Genomic DNA, 21460 nt, shown 5'->3' on the forward strand with positions numbered 1-21460 from the left:
TTCAGCTGGCCCCTAAACAAATATATACTAGTTCAGTGATAATGAACGCCATACTAATTTCAAATTGTACACAAGAAACTAAAATTAAAATAATACAAGACTAACAAAGGCCAGAGGCTCCTGACTTGGGACAGGTGCAAAAATGCGGCGGGTTAAACATGTTTGTGAGATCTCAACCCTCCCCCTATACCTCTAACCAATGTAGAAAAGTAAACGCATAACAATACGCACATTAAAATTCAGTTCAAGAGAAGTCCGAGTCTGATGTCAGAAGATGTAACCAAAGAAAATAAAAAGGTATTGTACTGCGTCAACAAAGAAAAAATGGTTAGAATCGAAAATTTTATGTTGTTAATTTATTTTGGACTCTAATATGAGTTTGAATGTAGGTTTGGTATCTATCGCACTTTTAAAATATATTTCTAAATATATTAATGATTTACAAGTTTTGTGTGATAAATTGCATTATTATTATATACTTAACTTTAGATAGAATTCAAATGATTTTCTCCTTGGAATGAATTCATAACTTTAGATTTACATTTTTGAAAAAATAAATTGTAGCACATGCACATATTTACACAGTTTTCGTAAATAATTGAGAGCAAACTTTCTTTTCTATTTATAGGTATATAATGGAGTACACAAACAAGGATTTATACAGCCTGATACCCTGGCCAGACAAGATATTGTAATTACAACCTATGAAACTCTGAGGAAAGAGATAGATTATGTGGATCTACCTCACAGTAATAGTAAGTAGTAAATAGACTTTAACCTAACATGACTAATGCATCCTTGACAGACCATACTATTTTTAGCTCACCTGGCCCATAGGGCCAAGTGAGCTTTTCTCATCACTTGGCGTCAGGCGTCGTTAACTTTTACAAAAATCTTCTCCTCTGAAACTACTGAGCTAAATTAAACCAAACTTGGCCACAATCCTCATTGGGGTATCTAGTTTAAAAAGTGTGTCCGTTAACCCGGCCAACCAACCGAGATGGCCACCATGGCTAAAAATAGAACATAGGGGTAAAATGCAGTTTTTGGCTTATAACTCAAAAACCAAAGCATTTAGAGTAAATCTGACACGGGGGTAAAATCATTTATCAGGTCAAGATCTATCTGCCCTGAAATTTTCAGATGAATCAGACAACCCGTTGTTGGGTTGCTGCCCCTGAATTGGTAATTTTAAGGAAATTTTGCTGTTTTGGTTATTATCTTGAATATTATTATAGATAGAGATAAACTTTTAACAGCAATAATGTTCAGCAAAGTCAGATTTACAAATAAGTCAACATGACTGAAATGGTCAGTTGGCCCCTTTAGGAGTTATTGCCCTTAATAGTCCATTTTTTAACCATTTATCGTAAATCTTAGTTATCTTTTACAAAAATCCTCTCCTCTGAAACTACTGGGTCAAATGAATCCAAACTTGGCCACAATCATATTTTCGGTATTGAGTTAAAAAAATGTGTCTGCTGACCTGGCCATCCAACCAAGATGGCCGCCACCGCTAAAAATATAAATAAGGGGTAAAATGCAGTTTTTGGCTTATTACTTAAAAACCAAAGCATTTAGAGCAAATCTGACAAAGGGGTAAAATTGTTTATCAGGTCAAGATCTATCTGCCCTGAAATTTTCAGATGAATCTAGACAACCCGTTGTTGGGTTGTTGCACCTGAATTGGTAATTTCAAGGATATTTTGCTGTTTTTGGTAATTATTTTGAATATTATTATAGATAGAGATAAACATGATAAACTGTAAATAGCAATAATGTTCAGCAAAGTAAGATTTACAAATAAGTCAACATGACCGAAATGGTCAATTGACCCCCTAAGGAGTTATTGTCCTTTACAGTAAATTTTTAACAATTTTCCACTGAAACTACTGGGCCAAGTTCATTATAGATAGAGATATTTGTAAGCAGCAAGAATGTTCAGTAAAGTAAGATGTACAAACACGTCACCATCATCAAAACACAATTTTGTGATGAATCCATCTGCGTCCTTTGTTTAATATTCACATAGACCAAGGTGAGCGACACAGGCTCTTTAGAGCCTCTAGTTTTATTTATTTTGTTTCAGGTCCAGATTTTTTTAGCAAATAGAAGTTCTTATTGATATGTAAATGATATATACTAACTAGAGTATCTAAAAACTGTCGAATTTTTTTAATTTTATTATTGAAACTAAATCACTTAGTCTTTTACATGTTTTAGCAGTTCTGCCAAAAGAGTAATATCAAATGAACTAAACTAATTCAAAATTTTCATAATTATTTTCCAGGTGAAAGTGGACGAAAATTCCGACACCCCAAAAGATTCATGGCTATACCAAGTCCTATAACAGCTGTAGAATGGTGGAGGGTAAGTCATTTTAGTGGGGCTTATAGACCACCTTTCATCATTTGTTCATTGCTGTCCATTTTGCAATAAAGCAAACTTTCAGATTAGAACTTTGATTTGTATAATTTAAATTAGTCCTCTTTGATTCATTATATTGAAAAAAAGCAGATTAATTATATCCCCGCTTTAAAAAAGTTGATCCATCCATGCATTAGTCAATCTGTCCCATGAATATCTTTGTCGCATTTTTCATGCCCCACCTATGATAGTAGAGGGACATTATGTTTTCTGGTCTGTGTCTCCATTTGTCTGTTCGTTCCTTGAACAGTCCAATCATTCGTCGCTTTCGTCCCACTTCAGGTTAAAGTTTTTGGTCAAGGTAGTTTTTGATGAAGTTGAAGTCCAATCCACTTGAAACTTAGTACACATGTTCCCCATGATATGATCTTTCTTATTTTAATGCCAAATTATAGTTTTGACCCCAATTTCATGGTCCACTGAACATAGAAAATGAAAGTGCGAAGTTCAGGTTAAAGTTTTTGGTCAAGGTAGTTTTTGCTGAAGTTGAAGTCACATCTACTTGAAACTTAGAAACTCTGTTCAGTGTTGGAGATTTGGACTTCTCAATAGTGACACTACTTTTAAAATCGGGAAAGTCCTTACTTGCTGGTATATAAACACTATCACTTTTAAAAGTTTGTGTAGATATATATTATATACCTGTTTTCTTTATTGTTTACAGATTTGTCTAGATGAAGCTCAGATGGTAGAGTGTACAACAACAAAGGTATTAAACTGGTTGTTCTATCTCTTTTGAAATTAATTCAAATCTCATACATTTAACTCTCATTTCTATTAAAAATACAAGAGTTGGTTTAAAAAAAACATACAACTAAGATTGGTTGTAAGTCAGGAACAATTCAGTATACTTAGGATCAATCTTAGTCGTAATATAAAATAAGGAGATGTGGTATGATTGTCAATGAAACAACTGTCAAGTTAAGTTCAAATGAAGTGGATGTTAGCAATTATAAGGTAACAGTACGGCCTTTATCAATAGGAAAAACCAATACTGTATGAGGTCCTGACATGAAAAATATGAAACAATTTAATTGAGAAAAACTAACTGCCTAATTTAAAAAAAACAATTTATGAAAAAATGCATGCATGCACTAAAAAATTATTTATTGCATGAAATTTCCTAAAACATTCATGTCATTAGACACAAACATATTCTGCTTTTCGTTCTCTTCACACATACTTTATCATAATTCTGGTATGTAATTTAAGTACTGATTAGGCAAAGTATTTTTGTATTTGTTTTAGACAGCTTTGATGGCTCTGAGATTGACAGCTGTCAACAGATGGTGTGTTACTGGTACCCCAATTCAAAGAAGTGTAGAAGGTATCAGATGCATAATTCTGCAGTAATGTACAGCCTTGATACTATATGTTTATAAAGGCCTGTTCATATAGATTTAAACAATATTTCAATTGATCCAGTACACACACATATGTATACTTAAAATCTTTGAAAATGAGTTTGGGGTATTGAGGCTTTTTTTTGGCACCAGAAAACTCCATTTTTGAAAACGATATCAAATTTCCAATTAATGTGTTTTATTGCAAAAATTCAAAAAAAGAGTATTACAGGTGATTTCTTATGACATCACAATTATATGAATATGTATGTCGTTTCATCAAAATGGAGATAAAAGTAGAATTTGTGCAATTTTTCACCTATTGTGGAAACACTAAATAATTTATAAAATAAAATGTTCCAATTGATTACCATAGTAACAAACCATGATGCTGTAATAGTTCATGTAAATCTCCAATTTATAAATATGTTCTTATTTCATTAACACCCTTAACCATAGTATTGATATGATAAAATCAGGATCTTGTATGGTAACTTTGCACTAATATAAGGGCCAAATATTGCCCCTTCTCCTTTGTTTCAGATTTGTATGGACTATTCCTATTCCTGGGTATAGATCCATTCTGGGTAAAGCAATGGTTTGAGACGATTTTATTTAAACCAATGTGTCATGGAGTTACCAAGCCACTGTATGATACAGTGTCATCTATACTGTGGAGAACAGCCAAGAAAGATGTTATTGAACAGGTAAGCTACATCTTTTTATAGCTAATTTCCTAATGCATGTAGAGCAAGACTTTGGTTAGCTTGCTTTCTTTTATATTGTACAATGGAGAACGTCCAAGAAAGATATTATTGAACAGGTAAGCTACATCTTTTTATAGCTAATTTCCTAATGCATGTAGAGCAAGACTTTGGTTAGCTTACTTTCTTTTGTATTGTACAATGGAGAACAGCCAAGAAAAATGTTATTGAACAGGTAAGCTACATCTTTTTATAGCTAATTTCCAAAGGCATGTAGAGCAAGACTTTGGTTAGCTTACTTTCTTTTATAATGTAATTGGGTAAACTTCCAATTAAAATTTAAATATCACAAATTATGCCTATATATATTAATTGAGGATGTCAATCTTAATACAAAGCTTGGGTAAACATTTATACAAACAAAGCAAGCAAGCCAGCCAAAGTTTTAATCTAAAGAATTAGAAAATTAGCTCTAATTGATAAGAAATACATTTCATTGCTAATTGTATATAATACTGGTTTTTATTTGTGGGGGTGGGCTTGATTAAGCAATTATCCTGTTTTAGTACACTTCACGGTTACGAATTTACTTGATTTAGTTGAATAAGGCAAGATCAAGGATTTCTGCTATCTGCTCTTTGGTTGGGTTGTTGCCTCTTTGACCTATTCTCCATTACCATTTTCAATTTTATTTACATAATTACATCAATTTATTTTGTGTGTTATTTTTCTACTCGAAAAAAATAACTAGATTTAACAATATTGCAGTTAGCACAAACAAATAAAAAAAAATCATGTTTTTTCATTATCATTGTTATACTTATTTATCAGGTAAAATCAATATGATTGAAGGAAGCAATGGTTCTGAATAATGATATATGTTTATACTTGTACCACATGTCATAATACATTACTTAACCAATGGCCTCTGACTGCTTCTGTTTTCTTGGTATTATCACTTGCCATGAATGTAGGAGTAAGTGGATCCAATCCTGTAGACTTTAAATATGTTATATTCTGCTGAGGGTTCTCACTAAGGCAAGTCCATGAGCCCTGGACTCATCAAAATCTGTCTGGACTCACCATTTTTAAAACTGGTGAGTCCACAGATGCATCAAGATTGAAATATTTTGTATAAACTGAACACAATTAAACACAAATATCATAATTTTATAGCAAAAGTTTAAAAGTGATCTGAATTTAATGTCATTTCATTGCTCTGTTAGGCTATGGAGACTAAAATATTACATTATATTGCAATAAAATATTTTCTTCTTGCTGTGGACTCATCATGGCCAAAAATGACGAGTCCCTGGACTGGCCTTCAAAACTCCTTAGCGAGAACCCTGTAATCTGCTTCTTCACTTAGATAGTGGCATTTACAGTGGAGAGCAAGGAAGTTAACTCACATATACCAGCATTAATATTTTACACCAAATTGACGTTTCATCTAGATAAGATTAGTGATGCTTGAATCTAAAAAGTGTAAAAGGGCAAATAAGGACGAAGTTAAATAAAAGTGCATTGAACATTGAAGTTGGCTTTGCATAAAAAATAATGTGTTCCATATAAAAGATTTGCTTATTATATAAGTACTTGTATATGTTTTACAGATTAACATACCAGAACAGACAGAGCATGTTCACTGGCTGACCTTTTCTCCTGTTGAAGACCATTTTTATAGAAGACAGTATCATGATTGTGTTAGAGACTGTATGAAGGTAATTTACCTAGGGAAATTGACTGTCAACATGATTAATTACCTATATCATTTATATTTTAACCTGTTTTTGACCGAGATAGATTTTTTTTAAAGTTAATTCTAAAATGCAATATGATAATAGATAAAAGAAGGTTTTCTAAATACTTTACATGGATAAAATGTTTTTTTTAAACCAGCTTCAAATCTTTAAAGAAAATCATAGGCAAATAGATGAAATTATTAAAAACTTTTTTTTCGTAAATGTTGCATAGAAAACAGGATATTATGTGTGGATTCATTATTATTTGTTGAATACCAATTTTCACAAATTTCCTTGATAAACATGTAGGTGAACCACAGAATTAAATGTTCAATGAATTAAACATTTGAAACGTTGCATGATTTTTATATGATCGCAATTTTTTTTTCGTATATTGGTATCACGTCGACGTCGTTTTAAGACATTTGGTTTTCTCACTATAACTTTAGTATTAGTAAATAGAAATCTATGAAATTTAAACACAAGGTTTATGACTACAAATTGAAGGTTGGGATTGATTTTGGGAGTTTTGGTCTCAACAGTTTAGGAAAGGGGGCCAATGGGATCCAAAATTAAACTTTGTTTTGATTTCATCAAAAATTGAATTATTGGGGTTCTTTGATATGCCAAATCTAACCGTATATATATAGATTCTTAAATTTTGGTCCTGTTTTCAAATTGGTCTACATTAAGGTCTAAAATTTTAACAAAAACTGAATTTTTGGGGTTCTTTGATATGCTGAATCTGAACATGTACTTAGATTTTTTTTATTATGGACCCAGTTTTTAAGTTGGACCAAATCAGGGTCCAAAATTTAACTTTGTTTGATTTCAACAAAAATTGAATATATGTTTTCTTTATATGCTGAATCTAACCATGTATTTAGATTTTTGATATTTGGGCCTTGTCCGCCTTGTTGTCAAATTGGTCCACAATGTGGTCTAAAGGGTCCAAATTTGAACTCTTTTTGTTTTCATCAAAAATTTAATTTTTGGGGTTCTTTGATATGCTGTATCTAACCCATGTATTTAGATTTTGGATATTGGACTTTGAAAGTCCCTGTCAAAAGCTTTGTTCTACTTAGCCATCCCTGTGCCTGTACATGGACGAAGAATAACCCAAATTGCATCACAATTTACTTCATGTGATCTAAATTCTGTTGTGCCCTAGTAGGTGGTTGCTCATGTAGCTATCCTCTTGTTTGTTGTTTATAAAATATATAATGACATTAATTTCTGAAAGTACAATTTCATAGATTAAGATTAAATTTGAAATAAATATACAAAATACAGAAAATATATATTTCAGAAATTAAGTAAATGGGCAGACAACTCTACAAAGTTGAGCAGCTTAGACAGACAGACAATGAACCAGGTAATGTATAAAACTAAGGACATATGGTATGATTGGATATGAAAATACTATCTGCCAAAATGAAAATGAAATGGATGTAAGCACTTATAAGCATTTGTACGAAATTCAACAGTGAGAAAAACCAATACCTTATAGTTGGCTATAAAAACAGCCAAATAGTATCATTAAGTCAATTTCTATGTGAAATAGTGGAGTCTATTGTTTATTTCCATTTGTGGTATAAATTTAGATTCTACAAAACTGACACAATGGTTAGGATTTATCCACTTATAAAGTCAAAATAGCTAATGATTCAAATTATAGTAATTGAGGTTTACTAGGTATTTAACAATTTAAAAAAAAATCAAAATCAAAAATTGGTAGGATAAATGACTAGATGAAAATACATCTGAATGGGTATAAGGAGAGGGGAATTGTACATATGTAGACATATGTGAAAAAATATAACTGTGGTACAGTGTATATCAAAATTTCTTTTCGAAAAAATATTTATTAAACAGATAAATAGAAAGAAGCTCTAAAATTATTCTCTTACTATGAAAACTAATTTGTTAAACCTATAATCTTTTTAATTTCAGCTGTTGTATCCATTATTGAGGTTAAGACAAGCTTGCTGTCATCCCCAGGCAGTCAGAGGAGAATTTCTACCTCTACAGAAAAGGTAAATATATATTCAGAAAACTATACTATTGTTTTGTCGTTATTCAATTGAAAAAAAACCAAAGTTATGTATATCTGCTTTATGATGTTCTAATAAAATAATTTTTGAATGTTCATTTGTAACCAGCAAAGATATTCAATTAGAACACTTGGTAAATGATAAGATGTTTTATAAAATAATTTGTATTGACAATCTGCCATGAACTTGGCATTCCCAGATGTGCAATGTAAAAAAAAGTGTACTATCATCTAAAAAATATTCATATATACCAGTGTTCTTTCAATTTGTAAACAAAACCATGATGTCATTCTTACGAATCATAGAGTACATAGTATGTGCTGGACATCACAATTGAACATATGATGTCAGAACGACACAAAGATCAAAATAGTCGTTTCTGTTGATGTTGATTCAAGAAATTCAATAAAGTCATTTGAAAAATATGTTTATATGTATTTGTACACTTGTTATTCTTTTAATTATGAAACTGTTGGTTTTCAAGAAAGAATAAGGTTCTTAATTTTCCTTAAATGAAAAAAAATGTTTTGATGTGACTCGTGACATATTCTGTTTTATGTATTTCAGTACAATGACCATGGAGGAGCTTTTAGAATCATTGACAAAAAAAGCAAAAACTGAATGTGAGGAAGCTCACAGACAAATAGTAGCAGCATTGAATGGTCAAGCAGGGTTACATATCATTAAGGAACAGGTAAGAGATCCAGACTGCTGTACTTCATAGAAGATTTCATACAGATATTCTGAATTATATTTTCTTGAATATGAGAGAAACGTATCTGTAAAAGCAGAAATTATTGCATGCATTTATGAATGCGTTTTTGGAGGACTATGCAAATTTGTGTGATTAGTTATTGTGATTTAGAATGCAATATAAAAATTAGAGATGTGGTATGATTGCCAACGACCCAACTATCCTGTAAAGTTCTCCAACTGAATGATAAGTTATTATTGAAATATTCACCCTGTTGCATTATTTGCAATAATTTCTGATATAACATTATTCATTGAATGACCTTACCATAAAAATGATTTGTCAAAGTGTGAAATATACTAGTGTTTGACCACATTTTATTTTACATCTTTCAGTATCTAGAGGCAGTAGATGGATACAGGGAGGTATTGAGGTCAGTTGAGGAACACAAGGAGGAGTTACGTACTGACGAGTTACAACAGTTACATGCCTTACATAATCTACAGGAAATAATGGCATTGAAACCTAAAGGATTAGAGCCGACGCTCAGAAATGACCAGTTGTCTGATCAAGTAAGTATAGGTTTTTGTTATGTCCAGCTGGTTGCATACAAAATATGTAGGTTAACTTGTACTTTGTTGGTTATTTTTAAAAAGTTCTGGTTTACATACTCTTACAAAATCCATGAAAATTGGTAACCTTCAAATAATAATGTATCCACAGAAGTATCTTATTGATTAATTGACAACTTTTCTAAACTAGGAGAAATGTAGAGTTAATCATATGATAACGACAACATTAGTATAATGTTTAATAATTTATGTAGTTTTAATAAAAATAAAATGGGGGGGGGGGGGGGGGGGGGTAAATGCTGTGATTTTAAATATTACATACCACTTTTCTGCTATTTATTCATATCATTAACATACAAGTTATGTATAATAAATTACTTTTAAGAGTAAATTATTTTACATTTTACAGGCAAAAGATATACGACACAAATATATGGCCAGAGCCGAGACTAAAGTAACACAGTCTGAGCAGCATCTGAAGTCTGTACAGGATAATCTTAACCAAGTCAAAGATGAGGTATTTACTAACTTAAGTTTTTTGTTATCAGACCAAAATTAGATTAAATAATTAATGATATTTTTAGGGGAGTTTTTTTTTTTTTTTTTTTATGTGGATAGATTACACATATTATTGTTTTTTGTTATCAGACCAACATTAGATTAAATAATTAATGATTTTTCTGTTGGTGTTTTTCTGTTGATAGATAATACAAAATTCTATTGAAACATGGGAGTATTTTTACCCATTTTCTCTCAAAAAGGGTCTTTTATCCACTAAATTAACAATGATTAGTGAAATATGAACACCATATCCTTAAGGCTTTTTTATTACAATTGTAAATACAGGTTGAAAAATCATCTAAAAAGTTAATTTTATCTTGTATTTACTATTGTTTTCCAGTTTGCAGAAGGATCAGAGTGGTGGCTAGAATTGATAGACCATTCTGTAGACAGAGGTATTCATGAGGATCTTGTTGATCATGTCAAATCTGACTTATCTGACAATGCTGGAGAGTTAGGACCACACATATCTATAGCTAATGTGTAAGTAATGGGCCCTTAATATGACAATGCTGGAGAGTTAGGACCACACATATCTATAGCTAATGTGTAAGTAATGGGCCCTTAATATGACAATGCTGGAGAGTTAGGACCACACATATCTATAGCTAATGTGTAAGTAATGGGCCCTTAATATGACAATGCTGGAGAGTTAGGACCACACATATCTATAGCTAATGTGTAAGTAATGGGCCCTTTATATGACAATGCTGGAGAGTTAGGACCACACATATCTATAGCTAATGTGTAAGTAATGGGCCCTTTATATGACAATGCTGGAGAGTTAGGACCACACATATCCATAGCTAATGTGTAAGTTATGTACACCAACATATAACAGCACTGTAAAGTTAACACATACTTACAGCTAACATGTAATCTATACTTACAGCTAACATGTAATCTATACTTACAACTAACATGTAATCTATACTTACAGCTAACATGTAATCTATACTTACAGCTAACATGTTATCTATACTTACAGCTAACATGTAACCTAATATCTGATAGGCTATGAGAGTTAGGTTTAGACATACCAATACCTGTAGTAGATGTTTGTCCATTTTTTGAAAATTGAATGCAGCAAAAACAAAATTTCACTGAAAATGAAGCAAATATTTATGATCATTTGATGTACAAAATGAATATTTTTTCATCACAATTAAAGAAATATTTGTATGCATTATTTCATCATTGTTGTGTTTCCATTTTAGGTTTCATGACACCAGAGGATTAGAATTAGTTTTAGAACAGAGACTAGAGGCCCTGGAATCTGCACGTGAGAAACTGATGACATCATTAAATATGCTGAGTCAGGGACTCACTCCTGCCATGATGAATGAGACTGTTGAGTGTTGTTTAAGACCTGTTGGTGAAATATCTGGAAAGTAAGTTAGACACAGCATATACATGTTAAGGGGTTCAGATTGAATTTATTTAAATTGTAAAATCTGGGTTTCTTCCCCCTGTGTAAAATCTCAATGGAACAGTAAAAAATATATACAACTCATTAACAAACAAATGAAAACTTATACATGTTATATAAGAAGCAAAAATCTAAAAGGTCTAATTTTGATTATAATGAAAATAATTATAAATGAACATCCAAAGCAATAAGGTGTTGAGATTAAACTTAACATATTTTTATATTTTCAGATGTCAGTTTTGTGAGACAGACAAGCACTTTCAAGACTTTGAATCCAAATTGTATTCTTTTACAGAGCAGTAAGTATTGATATTTGTAGAATTGTTTTGATAATCATACACAACTAATGATATGTTTTCCCTAAGTCAGTTAAAATAATTGTATATTACTGCATTTTAGAGGTGTAGTTATGTCAGGGGACCAGTACCAGGTAGGAACCAGACGACAGGGAACCTGGGCAGATAGTCAGGTGGAGAAATCACTCAAGTCTTTACTTGGCTTTGCCAAACATCAAAGATGTAAGTGAATACAAAATATATATTAATCATTTATCTGCTTTAACAGAAAATAATGTTTTGGAAGGGCAGGGAATGAAATACCTCAGGTTCTGAATCTACCTTTCAAGATAAGATATTAGATATCACAGATAAAGTAAATGTTTTCTCTACACCATATGGATGAATTTATCATAGGATAGCTCCTTTCTGAAATGTCAAGAATCATGCTGATCTAAATCCATGTTTAAGTGAAAATAAGTACCAGATAAAAATTAATGTTATATTTACAATCTATAATAGGAATTATGATTCAGATTGAACTGAGTGAATTCAAAATTGTGTATTCAAACATCACAAAGTAATAGGGCTACCCTTATTTCTGATAGTAATGTCACTTTAACTTTATACAGAATTTATTGTAATCTTCTGGTTGTTTCTGTAATTTCAGTTAACAGGGATGTAATCAGCTCTGGTGTAACACATATAAAGGTCTTTGATGTTATGAAGAAAGAATTTAAGGTTAGTACACTGATCTAGAAATATCATGATACATGACTTTATAAGTTAACTTTGAAATGTTAAACCAGTAAATTAAACATTGGAATAAGCGCAGAAATTAAAAAGTATTATCATATATCATATATTCCTTTTTATACGGCCGCAAATTTTTTTACAGTTGTACATTGGTATGATGTTGGCATTGTTGTGTTCGTAGTGGTTGTCATTGTTGTTGTCTGAAAACATATTGGTTTTTGCACTATAACTTTAGTTTAAGTAAATAGAAATCTATGAAATTTAAACACAAGGTTTATGACCACTAAAGGAAGGTTGGGATCGGTTTTGGGAGTCGCAAAATGTGGATTTTTGTGATTTAGAACCATTATACTAGTGAGTCACTATAGGCCAAATAAGATATTGATGCTGTGAAATCTTCAGAATCGTATGTCCAGTCAGTAATGGCAACGTCAGTGGTAAACCAGTTAATAAAAAAGCAATAGAATGGTGAAAAATGCAACCAATGTAGACTAGACGAGTCATAGGTGTCTATAAGCACATATTCTCTATAATTGTACTTTTCAGGGGTTGAGAGCTGTATGGATGTCCTTAAGAGAACAGGTATCCAGTGTAGATGAGTTAGAGATGGCTACTACCAGACTGAGGCTTAGGTTTCCTGATGAAGCAGAGCCAACTACAGCACAGATGAATATCATAGAACCTGTCACAGTAAGATTTTATTTCTAGATTGTAAACTGTATCTCTGTTCTGATGATTATTGCTGTTTTAGGATCTTGATAATTTCATTGATTTATACCAAATTGAAAAGAATATTATTGTTATGTTTTTGGTTGAGTTAAAACTGTACAGATATTTGTGTCTTTCTTGAATTTTGAAAAATGTGAATAATTTTAAAAGTACTTATGCTACACATACTGTAAACCAACTTATTTTCGCGGATACTTTATTTCGCGTTTTACCCTTTCTTGACCACTTCACGGCTATTTAATATCGCGATTTTCTGATATACATGATGAAGATTAATAGGGAAAGATTCAAATTGCACATATTCGCGACGATTTATATTCGCGTTATTTCTCTACTCGCAAAAGTCGCGAAAATAAGTTGGTTTACAGTAATTTAAAAAGCTTCAAATAATTATTTTTTTTATTTGACAGATAGAACAACATAGACAGAAACTGAAAGCTGATCAAATTGTAGGAAGGTGTGAATTGAGAAAAAAACTTGGCCAGTTGTTATACCTGAAGAATCTGGCAAAAGTAAGTATAAATTTTTTTACAAAAATTATGCTCCTTTAAACTCATGAATTTTTACCCAACTCAGTTCCTTCCTTGTTCGTCCAACTCTATTCATATTTCATTGTTGTATCTTAAATTTCAGGTTTTAATCAGATGTTCTAGGTCAATGATTTTATTATTTGCAGTTATTCCCCTTTGATCTGGTTCTTGTAAAAAATAGTCATTAAACATTTGCCATGACCTAAGGTATTTAGAAAGCAATCAATCAATCAATCAATAACATTTAGCAAAGTCTTCAGCAAAATGGTAGAAGATGAATTCAAGTTTCATAAGTGACCACAACTTATCAGAAGTCATTTAGTGTCTACTTTTTGTCATTAAATCCCTAATTTTAATATTTTTTATCCACTTAAAATTAAGTTTTTCTCTCTTTTATCTAGACACAGGGTGACAATGAAGATGGACACAATCCTGAACCATGCCCCATATGTCAAAGAGAATTAGGGGTAGAATGGAGTGTGATGCATTGTGGGCATTGTTACTGTTTGGACTGTATGAGGATATTGTTAGAACAGTACAGTTTTGGCGGGAGAAATCGTGTTGTTAAATGTGCAGTCTGCCGAGAAAAGACTTACAGAAGTGATGTGTCATATGTTAGTACCAAAAAGACTGAAGACTCAGATGATGTCCAGAATTTTAATATTAAGGTATTTTACTTTCATATATTTGTGTATATTGGACTCATTGAAAAAACAAACTGACATAACAGGTCAAAGTGTTCAAAACAGGGGTACAGAAGTCAAAATTGTGTTAAATTCTTAATCATTATATGATATGGTATTTTATGATTGTTCAATTTATTGTGATATAGATTTCAAAGTTAATTCTGTATAATTTACATTTATCTGACCAGTTTATGTTTATTTGAAATTTCAGGGCAGTCATTCCACCAAAGTTCAAGGAATTGTGAAGCAGATGATAAAGATTCACCACAAAGACCCTGAAGCAAAAATCCTCGTCTTTTCAACAGTAAGTATCTTGCTTTCAACACAAAGAAAGTACTATAAACCAATTAACTTTCAGGAGTGATTTAATTTTGAAACTTTTAGTTAGAGATAATGGGAAAATAAGTCGATTTATGGTTCTTGTATTGAAATGTTCATAATGTTAGCAGCATATTCCATTCTATTGCATGTTTTTCATTAGAAAAGTTTTTCAAATCAATAAAAGAAATGAAAGATTACATGAAACTAGAAAACAACTAAATGGACAAAAAAAAGACAAATTTTTCGATAAGTATATGGTGTTAACCTAGTAACTTATCTTGTATTTATTACCAGTGAAATTTCCTGTCATAATTACAGATATTAAGCATAGGTGTCTTCTAAATGGAGTTATAATTTTAAACAGGAGTAATGATTACATTGGTCAAATCAGCTCTTAAAAATATTTTATTTATCATGATAGCAAAGTCATAATATTTTTTGCAGTGGACAGATGTACTGAATGTTTTATCTACAGCTCTTACAGAAAATAATTTCGAACACAGAATGTTGTATCATGGAGCTAAATTCCAGGTATTTATTGATATTAATCTTAAGGTTCTTCTAAAAGAGAGAGGAAAGATACCAGTGGGACATTCAAACTCATTTATAGTCAAATGCTATGGCCTAAAAAGAAAAAGACAAACATGGTAATGTGATTATCATCAAGACTGAGTTGCTGTATATTCAGAAATCAATGTGAAGTATTAATAATGTGACAAGGTAATCAATCAATAATTAAAAAAAGTTTATTGAAATTACACCCTACTACCATGCAAACAGATATAACTCTGATTATTTAAACAGAATTTACAGTATTGTTCAATAGATTAGTCATCAAATGGTTTGGTAATCTTGATTATAATGTGGAGGGCTAATAGGAGATTTTATTATTAAACTATAAGTTGGTCAATATTACTGACATTACTGTAGGTCTGAAAAAATACAAAATAACAAATGAACCAAAACTGCAAAGTACTGTAAATTTAGAAATTATTGCATGCATTTATGTTAGGGATTACTAAAGAATAGAAAAAAATTTGAATAATTATTGCGATTTCAAACAAATCTGCAAACAGATAGATTTATGTAAAAGATATCAACTTACAAGTTCCTATTATTGGAATACTTACCAATTCACATTATTTACAATCATTTTTTAATATACGGTATAAATGAAACTATCAAATGTTCAAATATCACTGTCTTGTTATTGCAAAATCTATATAAACTATACTCATGAGAAACTATATAAACTATACTTATGAGAAACTATATAAACTATACTCATGAGAAACTATATAAACTATACTCATGAGAAACTATAAACTATACTCATGAGAAACTATATAAACTATACTCATGAGAAACTATATAAACTATACTCATGAGAAACTATATAACTATACTCATGAGAAAAAACTTACTATGAGTTTATTTATAATTATAATATAATTTAGGACCAGTTGTTGATACATTTGTAAGTAAGTGTATGTATTTCATCAGTTGTAAAATTTATTCCTGCAGCAAAATTTGGCATCATTTAAAGAAGACAAAAACATTACAGCCTTACTGCTACCTATACAGTCAGGATCTAATGGTTTGAATCTGATAGAGGCTACATATGTAATCTTAGTGGAACCTATTCTTAATCCTGCACAGGAACTTCAGGCCATTGGTCGTGTTCATAGGATTGGGCAAACTAAGTAAGTTTTTCAAAGAACTTAATCCTGCACAGGAACTTCTGATTGGGCAAACTAAGTAAGTTTATCAAAGAACTTAATCCTGCACAGGAACTTCAGATTGTGCAAACTAAGTAAGTTTATCAAAGAACTTAATCCTGCACAGGAACTTCAGATTGGGCAAACTGAGTAAGTTTATCAAAGAACTTAATCCTGCACAGGAACTTCAGGCCATTGGTCGTGTTCATAGGATTGGGCCAACTAAGTTAGTTTATCAAAGAACTTAATCCTGCACAGGAACTTCAGGCCATTGGTCGTGTTCATAGGATTGGGCAAAATAAGTAAGTTTATCAAAGAACTTAATCCTGCACAGGAACTTCAGGCCATTAGTCGTGTTCATAGGATTGGGCAAACTAAGTAAGTTTATCAAAGAACTTAATCCTGCACAGGAACTTCAGGCCATTGGTCGTGTTCATAGGATTGGGCAAAATAAGTAAGTTTATCAAAGAACTTAATCCTGCACAGGAACTTCAGGCCATTAGTCGTGTTCATAGGATTGGGCAAAATAAGTAAGTTTATCAAAGAACTTAATCCTGCACAGGAACTTCAGGCCATTGGTCGTGTTCATAGGATTGGGCCAACTAAGAAAGTTTATCAAAGAACTTAATCCTGCACAGGAACTTCAGGCCATTGGTCGTGTTCATAGGATTGGGCAAACTAAGTAAGTTTACCAAAGAACTTAATCCTGCACAGGAACTCTTATGGCCATTGGTCGTGTTCATAGGATTGGTCAAACTAAGTAAGTTTATCAAAGAACTTAATCCTGCACAGGAACTCTTATGGCCATTAGTCGTGTTCATAGGATTGGGCAAACTAAGTAAGTTTATCAAAGAACTTAATCCTGCACAGGAACTCTTATAGGCGAGTGTAATATTTGAAAAAGACGTCTAGTTAAGGACTTTAATGCACCCACCTAACACACGGCTAATTTCTTTTTTAAATGAAAGAATAATGATTTAACTTTGATTTTTGCCCGGTCGTCACAAAATCGTACGGTGCAGTTTTTGTAAAATTGACGTTTATTTCAGAAATTAATTGAAAATTATAAAATTACGACATGTTTTTCAAGCAAAGGAAATTAGTTGTAAGTTTTCTTTTAGACAGAATAATTAAGTGAATTAGATTCTTAAAATAATGAAAAACAATATATACAACTGTAAGTCCGCATGCTTTTGCATTCCTTCTAAATATTTGACATTTTGTACGAAAATTTTCATAATCCTGACCTTTTCGGATCTACAATTAAATTTTTATCAAATGATTTTGCATTCTATCCGTTTTAGAACACACCGAATTACTCATCAGTTATCGTTTTTTCATTCAAGATCAAGACTATATCTCAACATTTCTTAAAATCACGAATTTCTGTAATTTTATGATGTTGGGTAAAATCACTATAGTTTCCGGAATCCCTTATCTATTTCGTTATCGTTTTATTACTGAATATATTAGTCGATTTCCGTGTACTTAATAGGTCTATTAGAGTACGATAAATCATATTTAAACGGTTCTATTTCTATCTTTAACTTCAGTGTAGCTTAAATATATATAAAATCGTCCGAAATTAAGATCAAATCAAAGTAAAACATAGTTTTTGAGTTCTGTAGAATTCACCCCTTTCTAAATAAGGAATCGTATCGGAAAATTGTAGAAAATCTTCCGAGTCGTGTCAAATTTTCACAGTCCAGTTCACAAGGAAACCATTCCTATGCTAAAAATCAAAAACTATCCATTGATTGACAAAGATATGCATAGTCTGCATGCATTTACTACATAGAAACTATGTAGTTAAACACTTAAGTGAAGATACAGTTGTATTGCCGCAGTGGAAAAAACGAAAAGATGAAGTTTACAGAAGACTGGTCGATGAATATGAAAAAAATGAAAACATCCCATTTGAAAATACAAAATATCATAAGAGTTGTTATAAATATTTTTTGTCTGTACAAAGATTTTGTACTACATGTACCAATTCTACCGACCAGTCTCTTCTTATATATCAACGAGGGCAGTAGATCTACAACTCATTCAGATCTGATTTGTCTGTTTGTATATTTTGCAAATGTATAAAGCCTATAAGCAAGTTACACAACTTCATAAGATATTCCCTGAGGAGCAAACTCAAGCTGTATTGAGTGTTACTACATATATATCTCCTACCATGATCTGATTTACAAAATAACTTATAACAATTTTACTATTAAATCTTTATACCATCGAGCTTGCATCGCTAAATATTTGATACAAAATTTGAAAGTAAAGTGCTATTCAATTCTGAACATAAAACAGCTTTTACTAACATTTCGACGATTAAAGATGACGTGCCTGTACACAAGAAAGTATTCTGGTTAACAACTTTAATTACTTGATCAGTTAACAGGGCTTAATTTCTGCCCGAGTATCGCCGCCAAGAAAACTACACAACATATTATCAGCTTCAACAAAAACTAAAAATATATGGTCAATTTATAGTTGCATGTATACAGCATCAACAAGGCCAAGGCACATCCAATATTGTATATTCAGTAGCTCTATAATTTTGTCTGATGCCGTAATGACAGAAAATAACTCGTTTAAAATGACTGTGATATACAGTCTGCCAAATTTAAAGATCTGAGCAGTGACTGCGAAACTGGTTGCAAGCACTTTATACAGCTACTAGTATTTTACGGAAGCAGATATAGGGTAAAGTTGTAATCCAAAGATGAATATCCATTATCTAAAAACATTTCACTGGATTATTCAATTGAAATTATGCCACCTGCTTTAAAAACATTTCTGTATTGTCTTTTGGATGATGGCGCATCTGCGGCAGTTAATAAAGCGTACGATATTCCTATTGACAAAGTTCTTAGATGTATGGCTTCAGTAGAATGTATATTATCTATAAATATCTTTTTTTACTCTTTTTCATTTAGGTTTATTATTACAAATGCACCGTATTTATGTACACACCTTTGAGATACTATTAACAAGTTTGACTGCTCAGGAGATTAGAAAATTTAAAATGGGGCATACATTCTACCTGGCAGTATTTTTCTTCTGGGGGTCAACATTTTATCCAAGATTAATTGATTGATTGTTAGTTGCTTAACGTCCAGTGGCAAATATTTCATGCATATTCAGGACGAGAACAAGTTCACAACAAATACAATAGACAGGTCTTTTCACAACAGAGGCCAAAAGGGACCATAGCCGGAGACATTTCGACTGCCACCGGAAAATGAGGGCACATTGGATAGGGACAGAAATTTTGCTTTACAACAGGCCACCTACGAGCCCTCAAAGAGTTGTTGTAAGGGTTCTTAACGTGCAAAGAGTGTGGCACTTTCTTTACACGAGACATCGGATTTAACGTCCCCATTCTGACCGGACGTGACTGCGAACTTAATACATCACGCACAGCTAAACGGACACCCCACTTCGGCAAGCGTTTTACTGCCGGTCGGGAGAAGACCAAGTGACCATATTTCTATTCCCCAGTCACCCATGGGGTTTTTATCCAAGACAATGTCGACCTAACTACAGAAACAATAAAAGTTCTCCGTATGACTTTGGTTGGCTAAAAGGCAACATCGGTCCGGTATGATGTCATCCAACTTTCCACAAGATTTGATCTGTTCACGCATTGGTATAGGTATAGGGGGAGGGTTGAGATTTCCAAAAACATGTTAACCCCGCCGCAATTTTGAGCCTGTCCCAAATCAGGAGCCTCTGGCCTTTCTTTGTTTTGTATGATTTTTTTATTGGAATTTTTTTAGTATATTTCGAAGCGTAGCATGACCTCCATTATCATTTCAAACTAGTACATTTTTGGGGCCAGCTGAAGAACGCCACTGGGTTTGGGAGTTTCTTGCTGCATTGATGACCCATTGGTGGTTGCCTGCTTTTTGAACGGGTTGGTGTCTCTTTGACAAATCCCTCATGTCCATTCCCAATTTTTAATTCAATCGTATATAGTAGATCTTGTGTCCGCTTTGAGCAAAACCTCTGCTGTACTGTTATATGCCCATGCCAAGGAATTTGTCTTTGTATGGATATATTGACCGATAAGAATGATGAGATTACAAGTTAACATGAAGCTAAATTATTCCGATATCGCAATATTCCGACACCTAAATGGTCCAACATCCCATTGGTCCGACGTTTCGATCATTTAGGTTATAAGCTAACGGGATTTTAACATAAGAAAGCCAAATAAATATTGGGATAACCTTGTCCTCCGTTTGAAGCGGTGCCAAAGTAGCCGAACGTCATCACTAGCGTAATTTAAAAAAGTACAAACTACTTTGTCAAGTGTTGTTTAATTAATTAGATATCTCAAGATACACGGCGGCCGACTAAAGTAAAATCAAACACAGATTGACCACAATGAGTGATCATTTTTTCCTTATGATGTTTTATATCAAAATGGTCACAATTTTGTTGATATAAATATACTAGTAGCACTTTACTCATTTCAGTAATGTTAGTTGGTACTCTTATCATATCTGATTTAGTGATGTAAATGAAATTGCGGTATGATCCAGACTCAACATATTGCACTAAAATAATATAAAAAAATCTGCCCTATTGTTGTCTGATCTTGAAGCGGTTGGCAGGCTTTCAAACTAACAGGAGACCATAGGCTTCCTCAATTTTAATGTACAGCTCATCATGGGACTTTTCTTAACAATTAAAAACACGTCATATGTTATATTTCCCCCTTGCTTCAAATATATTGTTTCGGATTATTTATATCAAATTTGCAGATATATGTTTGTAAATACGTGCAATCAAATGATATGGAGGTATTATAATATTTAGATAATGCAAGGGCTACTACACATACCTTTTGTGTGACTTAATGGTTGATTTTCAAAGACTCCGAGAGAAAACGTTACGTAACATGCGTTATC

General features: G+C 32.2%; 1 protein-coding gene across 1 annotated transcript in view; it reads left to right on the forward strand.

Moving 5' to 3' along the window:
- Nucleotides 1-21460, forward strand: part of LOC134687040 (E3 ubiquitin-protein ligase SHPRH-like) — a 40567-nt gene that overhangs the window by 11992 nt on the left and 7115 nt on the right. Inside the window, exons 9-30 of the mRNA XM_063546984.1 lie at nucleotides 629-755; nucleotides 2291-2370; nucleotides 3092-3136; nucleotides 3676-3754; nucleotides 4314-4477; nucleotides 6088-6195; nucleotides 7526-7591; nucleotides 8170-8252; nucleotides 8838-8964; nucleotides 9360-9536; nucleotides 9946-10053; nucleotides 10438-10580; nucleotides 11315-11488; nucleotides 11757-11825; nucleotides 11926-12044; nucleotides 12472-12542; nucleotides 13104-13247; nucleotides 13697-13798; nucleotides 14218-14484; nucleotides 14714-14806; nucleotides 15268-15354; nucleotides 16348-16526. Of these exons, the coding sequence (XP_063403054.1) occupies nucleotides 629-755; nucleotides 2291-2370; nucleotides 3092-3136; nucleotides 3676-3754; nucleotides 4314-4477; nucleotides 6088-6195; nucleotides 7526-7591; nucleotides 8170-8252; nucleotides 8838-8964; nucleotides 9360-9536; nucleotides 9946-10053; nucleotides 10438-10580; nucleotides 11315-11488; nucleotides 11757-11825; nucleotides 11926-12044; nucleotides 12472-12542; nucleotides 13104-13247; nucleotides 13697-13798; nucleotides 14218-14484; nucleotides 14714-14806; nucleotides 15268-15354; nucleotides 16348-16526 (2612 nt within the window). The remainder of the gene's footprint in view (nucleotides 1-628; nucleotides 756-2290; nucleotides 2371-3091; nucleotides 3137-3675; nucleotides 3755-4313; nucleotides 4478-6087; nucleotides 6196-7525; nucleotides 7592-8169; nucleotides 8253-8837; nucleotides 8965-9359; nucleotides 9537-9945; nucleotides 10054-10437; nucleotides 10581-11314; nucleotides 11489-11756; nucleotides 11826-11925; nucleotides 12045-12471; nucleotides 12543-13103; nucleotides 13248-13696; nucleotides 13799-14217; nucleotides 14485-14713; nucleotides 14807-15267; nucleotides 15355-16347; nucleotides 16527-21460) is intronic.

The sequence above is a fragment of the Mytilus trossulus genome, chromosome 10, assembly GCF_036588685.1.
Source record: "Mytilus trossulus isolate FHL-02 chromosome 10, PNRI_Mtr1.1.1.hap1, whole genome shotgun sequence".
In the NCBI taxonomy this organism is placed as follows: Eukaryota; Metazoa; Mollusca; class Bivalvia; order Mytilida; family Mytilidae; genus Mytilus; species Mytilus trossulus.